The sequence below is a fragment of the Oryctolagus cuniculus genome, chromosome 1 (assembly GCF_051225735.1).
Source record: "Oryctolagus cuniculus isolate XC-2025 breed Fujian yellow rabbit chromosome 1, ASM5122573v1, whole genome shotgun sequence".
Lineage (NCBI taxonomy): Eukaryota > Metazoa > Chordata > Mammalia > Lagomorpha > Leporidae > Oryctolagus > Oryctolagus cuniculus.
Genome location: NC_142867.1, coordinates 160,096,164 through 160,114,321, shown reverse-complemented (window position 1 = coordinate 160,114,321; position 18,158 = coordinate 160,096,164). Strand labels below are relative to the sequence as shown.

The window sequence follows — 18,158 nt, the reverse complement described above, 5'->3', positions numbered from 1 at the left end:
TTGTACGCCCTGCTTATGAGTTAATTATGGAAGTTGAGAAACACCAATTAATTTATTTGAAAGGCAGTTACAGAGAGGCAGAGAGAGAGAAAGAGAGGTCTTCCATCCACTGGTTCACTCTTCAGATGACTGCAACGGCTGGAGCTGTGCCAATTCAGAGCCAGGAGCTTCCTCCAGGTCTCCCACGCAGGTACAGGGGCCCAGGGACTTGGGCCATCCTCCACTGCTTTCCCAGGCCACAGCAGAGAGCTGGATTGGAAGTGGTTATAACAATGAAACTTGGTCGCGACTGAGCCAAATATTACATTATGATTAAATTTTCCTTTTGTTGATCATTTTTTAAGGGTTTTAATTTAGCTTTTTAAAAAAATAGTGTTTGCTTTCTTTTATCTTTAAATTGAAGAAAGAAATTATCAGACATTCTCTTGACTTCTGGTCTTCTGTTCACCTTGTATCTAAGCTGGATATTGTCAAGAAATCCTATGTAATTTTTCGTTCTTTCTCTTTTTTGGAGAGACCTATTCCTGAATTCTGTGTCTTTCTTTTTATTAAATTATATCCTTATTTTGTTACAATATATCTTCAGATAACATGCTAAGACATGGTATTTTGTAGGTAATTTCCTAGTCTTTGCATCCCTCAGAATATCTTTATGGTCAGTTCTTCTCAGTTTTGTATGTATACTTTCAGGTTGAAAACAATTTTTCGGTTAGAATTTTGAAGGCCTGTTGCCACTATCTTCTGATAGGAAAACCAGTATTTATTCTTTTAATATTTACTTATTGGAGGGGGGGGCAAGAAAGAAGGGGAGAAAGAGAGAGAAAGAGAGTGAGCGAGCTTCCTGAAATGTCCAGAATGACAAGTCTGGGCCATGCCCAAGCTAAGAGCCACAAACTCTATCTGGGTCTTTCATAAACTTGGGACATCTTCTACTACTTCCCAGGTTCATTAGCAGAAAGCTGTATCCAAAACAGAGTAGTCTAGTAAGGGTTGCAAGCAGTGGCTTAACCTGCTATGCCTCAACACTGGCCCCTCTCATTCTTTTTTACGTTAACTGGTTTATATTTTTTATAACTTCAAGATTGTCTTTTAACTCAGGTGTTGGAAAATTTTAAGGTGATTTTTCCAGGCCAGGTCTTTTCCTCTCTGCAGAGTACTTGTGGACTAATATTTATAACCTTTAGATCTAGGATATTTTTTAGAATTAATAGATTATTTCACTAATTAAGGTCTTCAAAGAAACACTGTTTTGTTTTCTAATTTTAGATGTGGATGATCATATTGTACGTTTTGATAATCTTATGAATCAAAAGGAAGATAAGCTGAGACAGAGATACCGTGACACCTATGATGCTGTTTTATGGCTAAGAAATAACAGAGACAAATTTAAGCAAAGAGTCTGTGAGCCCATCATGCTCACGGTAAGAAATTTTATTTTATTCATCTTGATAGTGTTGCTTAGTTTACTGTTTATAACCATTGTAGATTTTAGTCTTTTTAATACCCTGGTTTTCTGTTACCAGACATGCAGCATCTGGCACACTGCTAAGTCTATACATGAGCTTTTTAAAGGGCCCCTGATCGTTGAGGGCAATAATTTACCATAAAACCTGTGAGCTCTTTTGGAGAAAGATGTATGAGACTGATGTTTTATGGAAGAGTTATGTATAAAATCAGCTTGATTACTAAGTTCTTCCTGATACTTTCCACCCTTAGATTATAGAAGGAATTATATTAAAACCTGACTGAAGAGGTGAAAACTTCTATGAATAAATATGTTGATAAGGGATATGTGATAGAATAGAAAAATCACCTGCTACCATAAACCATATAATGAAGATTTTGAGAATGAAATCAGTAGTTTGTTGACATCATACAGTATTTGTTAGCTCTTTCTTATTGATAACAGTAATTCATCAAGAAAAGTTAAAACTGTATTTAGTAAATCAGTTAATGAGTGTGACCATTTATTTAATAGGATGATTTCCATCTAAACTATTTAAAATAAGTTTATCCAAATAAAGGGGTGGAAAAATGAAAAACACCATTCTTTGGTAATGAAATACAGATATATAAGCTTAAAGCTTATCCCAAAATGATTTAATGATTATTTTTGCTAGATAATTTTTTTCTTTGGAAAACAATTCATGCAGGATTCATGAAAAGCTCTTATTTTTTGTAACTTCATGTTTGTGATATGCTTTATTAAAAATAATTTTATAGTTTTTGTCTTTTATAACATTATATTAGTAAAAGGGATATACATTGTATATTCTCTATTACTCAGTTGTGTACTGTTAGAATATTCTTACCAGATCAAGAAGAAAATTTGCTTTGGATGTAGACATTGTTTTTGATTAGTCTGATAAGGATTGAAAGAAAATATTTTTTTAAATACCATAACTCAGTGCAAGTTACAACACAAAGGTAATTGTGAACAGATATTTACTAGTATGCTGACCTCAAAAATACTTCAGAGCTTCATTTTATTTGTCATGTGTTATTTGACTTCCTAATAATGGCCTGTCATTGAGTCAGATAACTGACTCAGTGCCATTGAATCTTTGAGATAAAGAGGTATACTCTATTAGCCTTCTTAGAATAACCCTTTGCCTTTCCTATCACTTCCCTCCCTCCCTATGTCCCCCTACCCATTCAAGGCCTAGTTGAAGTGCTGCCACCTCCATAGGCAAATTAGTAATATGCAGACTTAAAATTTCAGTATATAAATTATCAGACAACTCTGTCCATGATTTGTTTCTAACAGTTCTAATCCAGAATGGGAGAAATGTGCAAAGATGTATTTATATGTGTACTCCTCAAAGTAGTGTTTATAATAGCTGAATGTTAGGGCAAAAGAAGATAATTTACAGAAATGCTGATTGGTTAAGTAAATTCTAATAAATTAAGTAAATTATAATAAAATACTATGCAGTAATTGAAAATGTTGCTGTAGGTCTCTACTAATACAAAGATATTTATGACAATAAACATAAAACATTGCAGAGTAAGATGTATAGGAAATTTTCATTTAAATTGTGAAAGATCAGTCGTCAGATCATCTTGAAATGTTCTCTCCTGTATCTGTTTGACTGTGCTGTGCTTCTTTGTGATGTCCTTAGAAGGACTTTGGCAAATATTTTCTTCAGTTATCTTATGAGAAGAGGGAATATCCTAAGAAACTGGAAGCTGCAGAACCAACATAATATAGCTAAATCATCCTTGAGGATATTGGGAGACCAGACTGTGGATACATTGGAGAATTGTTACATTTGGGGAAAAGTATGAGTCAGTCACTACTAGAACTGCACTCTGGCCAGTGGCCAAAACGACACCTACTTATGTAACTTCTTTGATACGAATGACCTGAATTAGCAGTTGAAGTTTGTCAAAAATTCACTTTGTAAACAAGTTGTACAAGATAGGGGCTTGTGGATGCTCATACGTCAGAGTATCTTTGATAAATACACCTGAGAACAAGTGAGAATGAGAACTAACTCCTAGTCTGGTTTGTCTATAGCCATTAAAAAGAGCAGGCTGGATTTTGACCTAATGTTAATAGGCTGGTTAGGATGCCTACATCCCATATTGGAGTACCTGGGTTCAAGTCTGGGCTCCAGCTTCCAATTCCAGCTTCCTGCTAGTGCAGATCTTGGGAGAAAGTCGGGTCCCTTCCACACATGTCAGAGATCTAGGCTGAGCTCCAGACTAAAACATGGTCCAGCCCTGGCCACCATGGACATTTGTGGAGTGAACCAGCAGACAGGGACTTGGCGTGAGCTCTCCCTGTCTCTGTCTCTGTGTGTGTATATGTGACTTTCTTGTGGTCATATTGAAGTTACCTTTTTTTTTTTTTTTAAGATTTATGTATTTATTTGAAAGGCAGAGTTACAGAGAGGCAGAGGCAGAGAGAGAGAGATCTTCCATCTGCTGGTTCACTCACCAAATGACTACAACGGCTGGAGCTGGGCTGATCCAAAGCCAGGAGACAGGAGCTTCTTCTGGATTTCCCATGCAGGTGCAGGGGCCCAAGGATTTGGGCCATCTTCCACTGCTTTCCTAGGCCATAGCAGAGAGCTGGATCAGAAGTGGAGAAGCCAGGTCTTGAACAGGCACCCATATGGGTTGCTGGCACTACAGGCGGTGGCTTTACCCACTAAGCCACAGCACTGGCCCCCGGGTTTGTTTGTTTGTTTGTTTTTTGCCCTTTTGGTAAGTTGTAGTAAATACCCACTTACATTTGGGAGTAAACTAAAATTTATGAAATAATATACATTAAATATTTATAGTGTTTAAGTGATGTATATGGATTTTAATTTATTTTGTCCATTTTTTATAATTATTAGTATTCTATAGTTTAAAATAAATGACAGTATTGGCCAGCATTTATGTGACAAGCATGGTACTTTTTTTATTTACTATTTTGTTTCTGTTAATCCACACTAAATTCTGTGATATATATGAGTTTTGCTATATCTCTTATGAATGAAATTAACTACTTTTCTGATATTTAAGTACTGCTTGATCAAGTTGACATATAGGATTTGAAAGGACATCTTTCTGACCCAGGAACGCTATCTCTTAACTAGTACACATCATGATATATTATAGCATATAAATGCCTCCTCTTTCATTATTTTTTCCAATAAGCCAATTTCTATCTGCTCAAAGTAATCTGTCTTTAAAATTCCATAGATAGCACTTTTTATGTGCCTCTATTAATGGGGCTTTATCACGCCTTGGTTTTTAACATACTTATTCATCTGCACTAAATAATGGATTATACTCCTTGAGATAGTTATTTTTCCTGACCTAGCTTAGTCTGTTCAGTAACCTTGAGCCTTGCATGCAGAAATGCCTAATTAATTAATATTTTTCAAATAAGTCAAGAAGCTTCTGCATTATCTGTATCAACCTAAGGTTTCTCTCTTTTTTTTTTTTTTTTTTTTGACAGGCAGAGTGGACAGTGAGAGACAGAGACAGAGAGAAAGGTCTTCCTTTGCCGTTGGTTCACCCTCCAATGGCCGCCGCGGCCGGCACGCTGCGGCCGGTGCACCGCGCTGATCCAATGGCAGGAGCCAGGAGCCAGGTGCTTTTCCTGGTCTCCCATGGGGTGCAGGGCCCAAGCACCTGGGCCATCCTCCACTGCACTCCCTGGCCACAGCAGAGAGCTGGCCTGGAAGAGGGGCAACCGGGACAGAATCTGGCGCCCCAACCGGGACTAGAACCCGGTGTGCCAGCGCCGCTAGGCGGAGGATTAGCCTAGTGAGCCGCGGCGCCGGCCTTAAGGTTTCTCTTGAAGGCACTGTGGTTAGAATTAAACTATAGCAAAGTTTTCTTTATCCATTATCTTTGTAAAGTTTTATTCAATTCCTTGTGTTTTTGTAATAGTTATTTCCATATATAATACAAAGTTCTCAGGATAAGCATTTGGGGACACCTGCAATTCTGTATGGGAGTTCCAGTTGGAGTCCCTGCTGCTCTACTTCTGATCCAGCTTCTTGCTAATGCATCCTGGGAGACAACAGATGATGGCTGAACTGCCTAGGCCCCTGCCCACAATAGACCTGGGATAGACTCCTAGCTGCTGGCTTCGGTCTAGCCCAGTCTTTGGTGTCACAGGCATTTAGGAAGTAAACCAGCAGAAATGGAAAATGTCTGTCTCTTTCTCTCTCTCTCTCTCTCCATATCTGTCACTCTGCCTTTAAAGTAGGTAAAGAGAAATAAGCATTTTATGAAATGCAAAGTTACACTGAAAATTAAGAAGAACAATATTAAACATTTTGGCAAACAAGAGAATTGATTATACTCTACATCACAGTCTTAGGTTTTCAAATGCTTTGAACGAGCTGATCTAAAAGGAACTTAAGTTATCTCAGAATCATTGTGCATCAGATACTATTCAAATCTTGGTAATTGTTTACCTATGTATTGGTTGTTTTTGGATGATACTGAGATTATATATTTTTTGAGATTACATATTTTTAAGTGACCCTTTAATACCAAGTTTGTTTATTTTCTCTTTAATACATGTTAATTAATTACATAAGTCTAAGTTAAATGTAACATGTTTTAATCGGTTTAGCTTCATGAAAATAACTTTTTGTTTTTTTTAGATCAACATGAAAGATAATAAAAATGCCAAGTATATTGAGAATCATATTCCATCAAATGACTTGAGAGCCTTTGTATTTGAAAGTCAGGAAGACATGGAAGTTTTCCTCAAAGAGGCAAGTCAACCAGTACAACACTGGCTCACTTGGTGCTTATCTTTCCATAATTGAATTTTTAACTTCACTAGAGCAAAAAGTTAATTTTGTCGCCAGATAACTCTTGTGTAACAGTCATTCAGTTCTGCTAATTTCTTTCCTATTTATGGCATTATTAGAGAATGGGTTTGTTTTGTAAAAGCAAACTAGCCTTTTAGCATCTGTAACATATTTTGGAAGTATCATTTGAAATTAATGTGAAAAATAATTGTCACGTTGTTTTAGAGAAGGAAGTATTGTAATGATGTACCTTTGGTTTTTCGCATCTTAGAAATTATTATGGGGCCGGTGCTGGGGTGTAGTGGGTGAAGCCATCACCTGGAGTGCTGGTATCCCATATGGGTGCTGGTTCGAGTCTCGGCTGCTCCACTTCCCATCCAGCTCTCTGCTATGGCCAGAGAAAGCAGTGGAAGATGGCCCAAGTCCTTGAGCCTCTGCACTTGTGTGGCAGACCCAGAAGAAGCTTCTGGCTCCTGGCTTCAAATCAGCTCAGCTCTGGCTATTGTGGTCATTTGGGGAGTGAACCAGCAGATGGAAGACCCTCCCCCCCCTTCTCTCTGCCTGGCCTCTCTGTGACTCTGCTTTTCAAATAAGTAGATAAATCTTTAAAAAAAGAAATTATTAGAATGAACTGTTTTTTTGTTGAAGGGAAAATCAGTTTGATGTTATTTCTTAATATAAATTAAACTTCTTTTCAAAGAATAATAATTCTGTATCTGGCTAGAAGAATACCACTGACTGAAAATGTAAGCCATTGAAAGTCAGCATGGCGTAGTAATTAAGATTATATACTCTGTAGCTGGCTGCCAGGATTAGAGTGCTGGCTTTGCTTATAGTTTAGGTGATCTAGACATTTTCTGCCTCGTTTCTGCCTCATTTTCTGCCTTCTATAAAATGAGGGTGATATTAGCCACTTCAAAAAATGGTTGTGATAATTAAGTCATTTAAATGTAAAAGTGTTAACAGTGCTTGTTAACCATTATCATATATTGTTACATATTTATGGATAGCTATATATATACTTTTAAAATTGTTTATTAATCCCCAGACTAATATAGGTTTTTTTTTGTTTTTGTTTTTGTTTTTTAGATTTATTCGTATTTATTTGAAACACAGAGTTAGAGAGGTCTTTCATCAGCTGATTCACTCCCCAAATGGCCGCAATGGCCAGAGCTGAGCTGACCAGAGCCAGGAGCCGGGTCTCCCAGTCAATGCAGGGGCCCAAGGACTTGGGCAATCTTCTGCTCCTTTCCCTGGCACATTAGCAGGGAGCTGGATTGGAAGTGAAGCAGCTGGGACTGGAACCGGCACCCACATGGGATGTTGGCACTAAAGCCTGGGACTTTAACCCACTGTGCCACAATGCTGGCTCCTATATAGGTACTTTTAAAATGAGTTTTAAACTCAGTTTTTTTTTTTTTTTTTTTTTAAGATTTATTTATTTGAAAGGCAGAGCAATTGAGAGAAGGAGAGAGATCTTCCATCTGCTGCTTTATACCCCAGATAGCTGTACAGCCAAGTCTGAGCCAGGCTGAAGCCAGGAGCCAAGAACTTTATCTGGGTCTCCTACATGGGTAGCAGGCGCCAAGTACTTGGGCCATCTTGCAGTTGGTTAACTGTGTATTATATTTGTTATATATGAATTGTAAATTGTTAACTAGCTGTAACTATTAGTAAAATTTTTCTTTCCTTTTGCATTTTCTTTCTTTTTCTTTAAAAGAGTCACAAGCTAGGTCTTGTTTTGTCTTATTCTGGATCTGCTCATGTGGTCCTAGGTTTCTGTGGTTTACATATGCTTGGAAAGAATCTTTAATTTCTTTGATATTTATCTTGGCAACCTGTTTCTGAATGTGAACATAAAGATGGTTGGATGTATAAGATTGTAAAATTGAATCCAAAAGGGTAAACATCTGTGTTACAACTGTTTAAAACTAATCAGTGTCGGAGCTCACTGGAGTTGCTCATCTGAATTAAATGTCAGTGATACCTGGTACACTGTGAAGGTCCTGCACTCAGGTGTAATTGGAGTATTTCTTTTTTAGAAATACACAGATTCCCATATCTTTAATACCTTATCTTGCATCAAGAACTCAGGCTGCCTCTGTGTTGAGGATTTGAAGTATATGTTAATAATTTGATAAAAATTTCTGATAATTTCACCTTCAGTTCTTTTTTTTTTTGTTCTGTGATAATTAGCTTTCCATGAGTGCTCATCAGAAAGGACCAGAACTTCTATATATTTGGGCTTTTTTTTTATCGGTGTATTTTAAATTGTGAAATTTACTCTAAATTACTCTCCCCTATAATTTTAACCACCAGAGGAGTGTTTCTCATCCATCCTTCAGTAACTAACAAACTGTCTTCACAGTTTTTCCGCCACAATTTTTGTCACTTTTGGATGGGTATTATCTGTAGTGTTATTTGTTTATTTTTTTAAATTGCCTTGCTTTTTATTAGTCAAGGAAAGTACTCTAAAAAATACTGTATTATCACTGCAAAATTTAAAAACCAATAATGTGCATAACAATAAGATAATTAAAAAGTTATTAAATTCTAGATCTGTAACAGTTGCTTTCTAAAAGTAGATAACATGGGTTTTTTTTATTTTTTTATTTTTTTGACAGGCAGAGTGGACAGTGAGAGAGAGAGACAGAGAGAAAGGTCTTCCTTTGCCGTTGGTTCACCCTCCAATGGCCGCTGCGGCCGGCACACCATGCTAATCCGAATCCGGGAGCCAGGTGCTTCTCCTGGTCTCCCATGTGGGTGCAGGGCCCAAGGACTTGGGCCATCCTCCACTGCACTCCCGGGCCACAGCAGAGAGCTAGACTGGAAGCGGGGCAACCGGGACAGAATCCGGTGCCCCAACTGGGACTAGAACCTGGTGTGCCGGCACCACAAGGTGGAGGATTAGCCTATTGAGCCATGGCGCTAGCCTCCTTTTTAATTTTTCTAACAAGGAGAAAGTTACAGTGTGGTATCAGCACATCCTAAATTCCTTAACTTCTTTTTAAAAACATGTTATCGGCTGTTGCCACGTCTCAACAGTCTCAGTCGGGGCGCCAGTCCTGTCCCGGTTGTTCCTCTTCCAGTCCAGCTCTCTGCTGTGGCCCGGGAGTGCAGTGGAGGATGGCCCAAGTGCTTGGGCCCTGCACCCCATGGGAGACCAGGAGAAGCACCTGGCTCCTGCCTTCAGATCAGCGCGGTGCGCTGGCCACAGCAACCATTGGAGGGTGAACCAACAGTAAAGGAAGACCTTTCTCTCTGTCTCTTTCTCTCTCACTGTCTAAATCTGCAGGTCAAAAAAAAAAAAAATTAAAAAGGAAATTACCTTCTTACTGTGTAATTGTTTCAGTTAATATAACCACTAAAACAGTAGATTTTAAAAACTTAATGAGCCACATATACTAGTTTCACTAGTATATTGACTCATGGCCAGTATTGTTTCATCTTTACCTCCATTCTTCCATTGACTTTTTTTGATATAACATGGATATAATTTAAACTTACAGAAAGGTTATACACATGGACCTGCTTTATACCCATTTTTTACATTCACTATTTATATTTTGCTCTATTTTTTATTTATCTATTGCAAAGTACAATCAATTCTGCTACAGCCCAACAAACATTCCTAAAAATTACAAAATGATGCAATAAATGAAACTCAAAGGACTTATGGGAAAAGAGCTTAGAGTATAACACTCACAAGTTTCATAAAAGAGAAACATAGAAAAATGAACCAAATATAACACGGCAACACAATTTTATGCATGTGAAATTGATATTTATGTATAAATAGAATAAATATAGTAGTACCCCTTATACTCAGGATAGGTTCTCAGATACTCAGTGGATGTCTAAAATCATAGGTAATATTGAAACGTACATATACCATTTTTTCCTGTACCTACATACCTATGATAGTTTAATTTATAAATTAGGCACTGTAAGAGAATAAGAGATATGATTCATAGTAAAATAGAAAAAGTATATTGTCAAAATATCATGTGGTTTTTCTCTTCTCTCTCAAAATGTGCCATTGTACTGCACCAAACCTTGTTGACCATGGGTTACTGAAATTGGGACATAAAACTGCAACAAAGGGAGGGACTACTATATGATGCTTTATTTTGAAAAAAATCTGAAATTGGCTTCTGGAAGGAGTATTGGAAGTGTTCATTTTTTGAGTTATTGTGTAGTGGTTAAAGCACTTACAAAGTAATTAAATGAAATTTTATGGGACATTGTAACAAATATGAATGGGTGTAGCTCATAACACATGGTGAACAGAGATGGCTGTTAAATGTCTGAGAGGGTTGAGTGTGTACTTGCACATTATATATATTTTATTAAACAGTTCAGGTGGATGTAGTTTTCTGCATTTACCTAGAAAACATCTTTTATTCCCTATGGGTGAAATTATGCAAGCACATGTGAAATTCACATAATGCTCAAATCATCTCCTGGTATCAGTTGCATGGAACAAATTTGTTTTTAAAACAAGCACTATATGGGGCTGGCACTGTGATATAGCAGATAAAGCCACCGCCTGCAGTGCTGGTGTCCCATATGGGTGCCAGTTCAAGTCCTGGCTGCTCCAGTTCTAATCCAGCTCTCTGCTATGGCCTGGGAAAGCAGTAGAAGATTGCCCAAGTGCTTGGGCCCCAGCACCCGCATCAGAGATCTGCAGTAAGTTCCTGGGTCCTGGCTTTGGATTGGCCCTGTTCTGACTGTTGTGGCTGTTTGGGGAGTGAACCACTGGATGGAAAACTTCTCTTTCTCTGCCTCTGTCTCTCTGTAACTCTGCCTTTCAAATAAAATAAATAAATCTTTAAGAAAACTGAAACAAGCACTATAGTAAAATTGGCCCTCTTTATCTTGGTAGCTATTGTGGAGATATTTTGAGACTGCAAATACCATGTTCCTTGTGAAACTACCTAATAGATTTAAGAGCCATTAATAATTCTAATTCAGTCATTTCTACTGTATTTATTAGTTGACATTCTACCTATAAGGAAGGGCTTTTTCTTCATTAGTTCATTTATTGATATGTTGATTATATAGTATAAATTCGTAAAGTTTATAATCCATTACTACTGTTATTTTAGTGCTCAAATTGTCCCAGATTTGACCAGTCTTCAGGTTTTCTCCTATATCCTTTTAATATTATTGCCATCTTATTTTCAGCACTTCTTTCTTTTTGCTGCAGTTAAGATATTACAGACTCACTTTGAATGTGTGCTGCCTGGGCCTTATAAACTCTCTTTTTCCCAAAAATCCCTAGTTACTTTAAGAAATCATGATCTGGATACAAGGTGTGTTCATTGCTACTGCCATCTCATTGCTTCAGAATACGTAAATGCAAACCTTTATATCTAAATTAGTTTCTGTGTTTATCTAGAGAGCAAGAGAGTATATTTAAGTGCAGCATGAGTTTATACTGTTAGTCTTTCTCCTTTGCATATTTGGTTTTTTTTTTTTAAAGAATTATTACTTATTTGAAAGAGTTACAGAGAGAGAGAGGTCTTTCATCTGCTGGTTCACTCCCCAGTTGGCAGCAACAGCCAGAGCTGTGCTAATCAGGAGCCAGGAGCTTCTTCTAGGTCTCCCACGCGGGTGCAGGGGCCCAAGAACATGGGCCATCTTCTACTGCTTTCCCAGGCCACCACAGAGAGCCAGATCAGAAGTGGAGCAGCCGGGTCTCGAACTGGCGCCTATATGGAATGCTGGCACTGCAGTTGGTGGCTTTACCCACTATGCCACCTCGCTGGCCCTGCTCCTTTGCATATTTGTGATTCTTTTCCATACTAATGAGAAACGTAGCTCCCTAAGTTATCAGTACATTTACTCATTTGTTCAGGCTTAGAATGCTGTGAAAATAATTTTAGAATTACCAGTCATACCACCATGAAATTCCTCCTTTCTACCATCTCAACATAACTCCATTACTATCTCTCAACATTGTTATGTCTTATTCTGTGTAAATCCAGTGAATCTTTTGTTAAATGTTTTAGCATGTAATTTAGCTATATACATTATTAAATGTATAATTTAAATATGCACATTCTTAAATATGTGTTTTATGGCTTTTTGACACATGTAAATGGTTTTCTAAAATTCATTTTGTAATCATTTATTGCTGGTGTATAGGTGACATACAATTAATATTTTATATTGACCTCGTATCCTGTGACACTCTTGAATTGTTGAATTCTAGTAGTTGGTTTTTAGGTTCCATAGGATTTTTTATGTACTATGTTCTCTATAAATGGATTGTTTTATGTCTTCCTTCCCAACATTTTATTTTTTTATTTAGTCTTGCCGTATACTTCTAAAATGGTGTGAGGTCAAAGATTAGACATCCTTGTTCCCAGTCCTCGAGGAAAAGCACACAATATTTCTCCATCAAATGTGATGTTTGCTATAGATTTTTCATAACTGTCCTTTATCATGTTGAAAGAATTTCCTTCTGTTATTAGTTTGCTGAACATTTTTATCATGAATAGCTGCTGAATTTTGTCAATTCTCTTATCTTCACTTACTGACTTTTGTCCTGTGATCAAATATGATAAATAGGTTAGTTTTACATCTGGCATTTCTGGGATAAGCTCTGCTTGATTGTGTATCCTGTTCATATATTGCTGTGTTGTATTTGTAAAGCGTTTTTGCATATGTGTTCATGAAGGATATTGGTTTGTAGTATTTTTTAAGTGTTTTTTTAGGTCTTGGTGTCAGGTTTATGATAATATGAAATGGCTTGAAAAGTGCTTCTTTCTGTGTTTTCTGCAGAGTTTTAATATTGTAGGTACTGGCTCAAGTATTTTGGTCACTGCCACCCATGTGGGAGATCAGATTGAGTTTTGGACCATTCCTGGCTGTTGGCATTTGGGGAGTTAACTAGCAGATGAAAGATCTCTTTTTTTCTATGCCTCTCCAATCTTACTGCCTTTCAAATATGTTAAAATTAAAGCTTTAAAAAAAATGTTCAAAGACTGGCATTGTGGCATAGCAGGCCAAGCCATTGCCTGTGATGTTGGCATCATGTATGGGTGCTGGTTCAAGTCTCAACTGCTCCACTTTGAATCCAGCTCCCTGCCTTTTGTGCCTGGGAAAACAGCAGAGGATGGCCAGGTCCTTGGGTTTCTGCACCCTGCTCCTGACTTTAGTCTGGTATTGCCCTGGGCATTATAGCCATTTGAGGGGTGAACCAGTGAATGAAAGACCCCTCCCTCCCTCCTCTCTTTCTTTCTCTCTGTCTCTGTGTCTCTCTCTCTCTCTCTGTATCTCTCTCTCTCCCTCCCCCCTCCCTCTCTCCCTCCCTCCCTTCCTTCCTCCCTCTCTTTCTCTTAACTCTGCTTTTCAAATAAATAAAAAAATATTTTGAAAGTCCAGAGTTTATAATTATTATTTGTGAAAAACTTAGCACAATACGAGATAAACTGCCATTAATGGAACTATCCCTCTTCTGTATTATTTTGAAGCAGGTCTCATTCTATTTTATGTAAAAGTATTTTAGTATATACTTCTGAAAGAGATGAACTTTTTTTTTTAAAGGCAATGTAATTACACTATCATATCACAGTAAAAATTTCTTGGAATTATCATCAAATATCCAGTGTTCCAATTTATGATTATCCCATGAATTACTAGTAGGATTATGGTAACTTTGAAGATCATCTTCCTCCCTTCCTTCTTTCCACTATTTCTTTTCTCTATGTATTTGAAAGTCAGAGAGATAGAGAGAGATAAGCAGAAGTCTCCCAACCACTGGTTCATTTTTCCGAATGTCCACAACAGCTGGGGTTAGGCCAGGCCAAAACAAGGAGCCAACGATGCAATCTAATTTGCCCACAAGGGCAACAGAGACCTGAGAACTTGAACCATCACCTGTTGCCTCTCAAGGTGCACATTAACAGGAAGTTAGATTTACAATTGGAACAGAACAAGGACTTTACCCAGGTACTCCCATACTGATGCAGGCATCCCTGCCCCAATCTCTTCCCCCCCCTTAAAATTATTTCAATTGAGAATATACATTAATTAAAATATTGGTTTTTTTCTTAACTCAGGTTCGTGACAATAAAAAATTAAGGGTAAATGCTGTTATTGCTCCCAAGAATTCATATGCAGCCAAAGCACCTTCAAGATCTCTAAATGAACTGAAGTAAGTTTTGAAAAAATTGTTAGATTTGACGGAAGTATTAAATAATTTATCTCTTAAATAAGTTTTAATTAATTCCTTGTCACATAATATGTTTATTGTAAGCTATAGTATTCTTTTTTAGGATCTTTAATTAAAAATGGAAAACTTTGGGCCCAAGAACACACAGCCGTGGTATAGTTAGTATATGATGAAGGTGATATTTCAGATCTGCAGAACAGTAATAGAATATTTAATAATTGGCAGGAAATTAGTGGGTTGGTTATTGGGAAAATGAAGTGATAAATCATCACCTTCTAATGCAAAAATAACTTCCAAAATGACTGACTATAAAATTTACAATTCAAAGTAACTAAGTAAACATTCAAAATATAAAAGCAATAGAAGAAACAAAAACATTCTAATAGTTTGTAATCATAAATAGCTTAGGTTTCTCTGACAATAAGGTAAATAATGTGAAGTGAATTAAAAATGTAAAAAAATTAAATAAACCCAACTATTACCGTACCATTGTTGAAATGATTTACATTTCCTGTTGACCACTTGTCAACCTTAGATTTCTTGTTTTTAATGATAATTTTAAGAAAAATTGAGTTGGTACTTTTCCTTTCAGACAGTATGGCTTTTTCTCTTATTTGCGAGAATTGTTTGATGCACCTGATCCAGTGATGAGCTACCTGTGCTGCCAGTATCATATTCATGAAGTTCCAGTAGGAACTGAAAGGACCAGAGAAAGAATTGAGCGGGTAAGAAAGTAGTGAATACTTACCAAATTCATAGTTTTATTCAAACTTCTTAGCTTAAAGTGAAGTCAGAAGTGCCAGAAATTTAAATAATTGTATCATTCTGTTATTTTTTAATGAGACATAAAACAGTGAGTGTTGGCTAACACTTCATGGTAAGAGTGATACGGAGATAACTGCAATAGGTCCGTACTTAATGTCTGTAAGATAATTGCATAAAGTTAAAATCTGGAAGGAAGCACTCGGTGTTCTTTCCTGATTCTTCCCTGCTTGATAAACCTTTGTTGAAGTCTCATATTCCAGGTTATCTTTCAGACAGATTGTAGTTTAGAATGGTAGGCTACAGTATAGAACTGTTTTGTAAAGCTTCTACTCAAAACTGTCCTATGATGATTCCTCATCTCATTTTCTTAGCTAATACAGCTGCAGAAACTCTTAGTTCCTATATTTTGCTAGTACTGTCTGCAATTTTCTTTTTACAAGTAATCCGTGACTCCAGATCACATGTACTTTTTTCTCACAGGCATAAGTGGGAAGTTTTCCTAGAATAGGTGTTTCCGTACATTGACCTGTTAATACTGCTCCTAAGTATTGGGAACTATACAGACCTAGCTACTATTTATACTACTGAATTTATTAGAAAATGTTTTAAATTCCCTTGGGCTGGCATTATGGTGTAGCAGATAAAGCCACCACCCGCAATGCTGGCGTTTCATGTAAATGTTGTTTCAAGTCCTGGCTGCCCCACTTCCGGTTCATCTTCCTGCTAATGGCATGTGAAAAACAGTGTAGAATGGCCCAAATATTTGGGACCTTGCTGGCCACGTGGGACACCTGGAAGAAGCTCTTGGCTCTTGGCTGCAGCCTGGCTCAGCTGTGGCCATTGCAGCCTTCTGAAGAGTGAATCAACAGATGGAAGATGTCTCTCTGTCTCTTCCTTTCCCTCTGTAATTCTGACTTTCAAATAAGTAAATCTAAATGAATGAATGAATGTATAAGTAAATAAATATAATTCCTGACAGCCATGTGGTGGCTATGGTGGCTCAGAAGTTTAAGCCAGCACTTGGGGCATTTGTATCCCATAACAGAATGCCAGCCTCTTGCTGATGCGTTCTGGAAAGCAGCAGATGGTGGCTGCTTGGGCGCCTGCCATCCACGTGGGAGATCCAGGTAGAGTTCTGAGTTCCTGACTTTGACCTAGACCAGCCTTGGTTTTTGCAGGAATTTGGAGGAGTGAACCACTCTTTCTTTCACTCTCATTCTCTCTTGCTTTCAAGTAGATAAAAAAAACAAGTGAACATTAAAAAAAAAAAAATCCTGGGACTGACTTTGTAGTACAGCTTGTTAAGCTCCTCCCTGTGATGCCAGCATCCTGTGTGAGTGCCATTTTACATCTTGGCTGCTGTTTCTACTCCAGCTCTCTGCTAATGCACCTGGGAAGGCAGCAAATGATGGCCCAAATACTTGGGTCCCTGCCACCCAAGTTGGAGAACAGATGAAGTTCCCGGCTTTACCCTCGCTCACCCCTGGCTGTTGCAGCCATTTGGGGTGTGAACCAGCAGATGGAATGTGTCTCCTCTCTCTCTTTCCCCTCTCCCTCTCCCTCCTTCATCTCACCTCCTCCCTCCCTTCCTTTCTCTCCCCCTTCTCCATGACTTCTCTGTAATTCTGCCTTTCAGATAAATAAATTTAAAAAGAAGAAAATTTTTTAAAAATTAAAATTAAAATCCTAAGAACTCATATACAAGTATTCCTAAGCCAATTAATATGGGAGCTTTTTGTACTTCATTAACAGAATATGGGAATGAGGGCTCATCACCAACCTGTTTTTGCAAAAAAAAAAGTTACTTATAATAAGTTGCCTATGTCTTTTTTTTTTTTTTTTAAGATTTATTTATTTAAGAGGCAGAGTTAACAGAGACAGATGGAATGGTCTTCCTTCCACTGGTTCACTCCCCAGATGGCTGCAACGGCTGGAGCTGTGCTGATCCGGAGCCAGGAGCTTCTTCTGGGTCTCCCACGTGGGTGCAGGGGCCCAGCCACTTGGACCATCTTCTGCTGCTTTCACAGGCCATAGCAGAGAGCTGGATTGGAAGAGGAGCAGCTGGGACTAGAATCAGCACCCACATGGGATGCCAGCACCACAGGCAGAGGATTAACCCACTGCACCGCAGCACCAGCCCTGCCTGTGTCTTTAATTTAAAATCATATCATGATACGGTGATCATTCAGGGAAACTAAAATAGAACTTTCCAAATGGATGTATGTCTCCTGTATTAAAGTGAGGTTTAGAAAAGAAGACAGGCCGGCGCCACGGCTCAATAGGCTGATCCTCCGCCTTGCGGCGCCAGCACTCCGGGTTCTAGTCCCAGTTGGGGCACCGGATTCTGTCCCGGTTGCCCCCCTTCCAGGCCAGCCCTCTGCTGTGGCCCGGGAGTGCAGTGGAGGATGGCCCAAGTGCTTGGGCCCTGCACCCCATGGGAGACCAGGAGAAGCACCTGGCTCCTGCCTTCGGATCAGCGCGGTGCGCCGGCAGCAGCGCGCCAGCTGCGGCGGCCATTGGAAGGTGAACCAACAACAAAAGGAAGACCTTTCTCTCTGTCTCTCTCTCTCTCTCACTGTCCACTCTGTTAAAAATGAAAAAAATAATAATAATAAAAAAAAGAAGACAAGACCATATGCAAATTTCTGTCATAATGTAAGGGTAGGAAAAATTCTCTACTAATGCAGAAAGACAATAAGAAGTATGATAAGGGATTTCTTTCTTCACTTTGGGGCAGAAAGGAACAACTACTATGCTTGTAAATCCTTCTGCTTTTTGAGCAGTGCTTTAATTGAATTGTTTTTATGCATTTTTAACATTTGTTTAATTCATCTAGAGAACTTTTTCGCTTCTGTTTGTAGTAGAAAAATGGCATTGAAATTCATATATTTACATTAAAAATGAAATTAATTTGAAAGAGTTTCAGGGAGGGAGAGGCAGAG

The 18,158-nt window shown here is 38.1% G+C and overlaps 1 protein-coding gene across 8 annotated transcripts in view; it reads left to right on the top strand.

The window, feature by feature from the left end:
• Positions 1-18,158, top strand: part of SMC5 (structural maintenance of chromosomes 5) — a 106,903-nt gene that overhangs the window by 48,372 nt on the left and 40,373 nt on the right. For 6 of the 8 annotated variants that reach the window (XM_008256276.5, XM_002708237.6, XM_089336843.1 and 3 more), the window contains 4 exons: positions 1,267-1,421; positions 6,117-6,230; positions 14,339-14,433; positions 15,044-15,176. In XM_008256276.5, coding sequence (XP_008254498.1) covers positions 1,267-1,421; positions 6,117-6,230; positions 14,339-14,433; positions 15,044-15,176 — 497 coding nt within the window. Of the gene's footprint in view, positions 1-1,266; positions 1,422-4,181; positions 4,921-5,289; positions 6,231-14,338; positions 14,434-15,043; positions 15,177-18,158 lie in introns of those variants that run through there. The other 2 variants (XM_089336857.1, XM_017341738.4) reach the window with 2 other exon arrangements.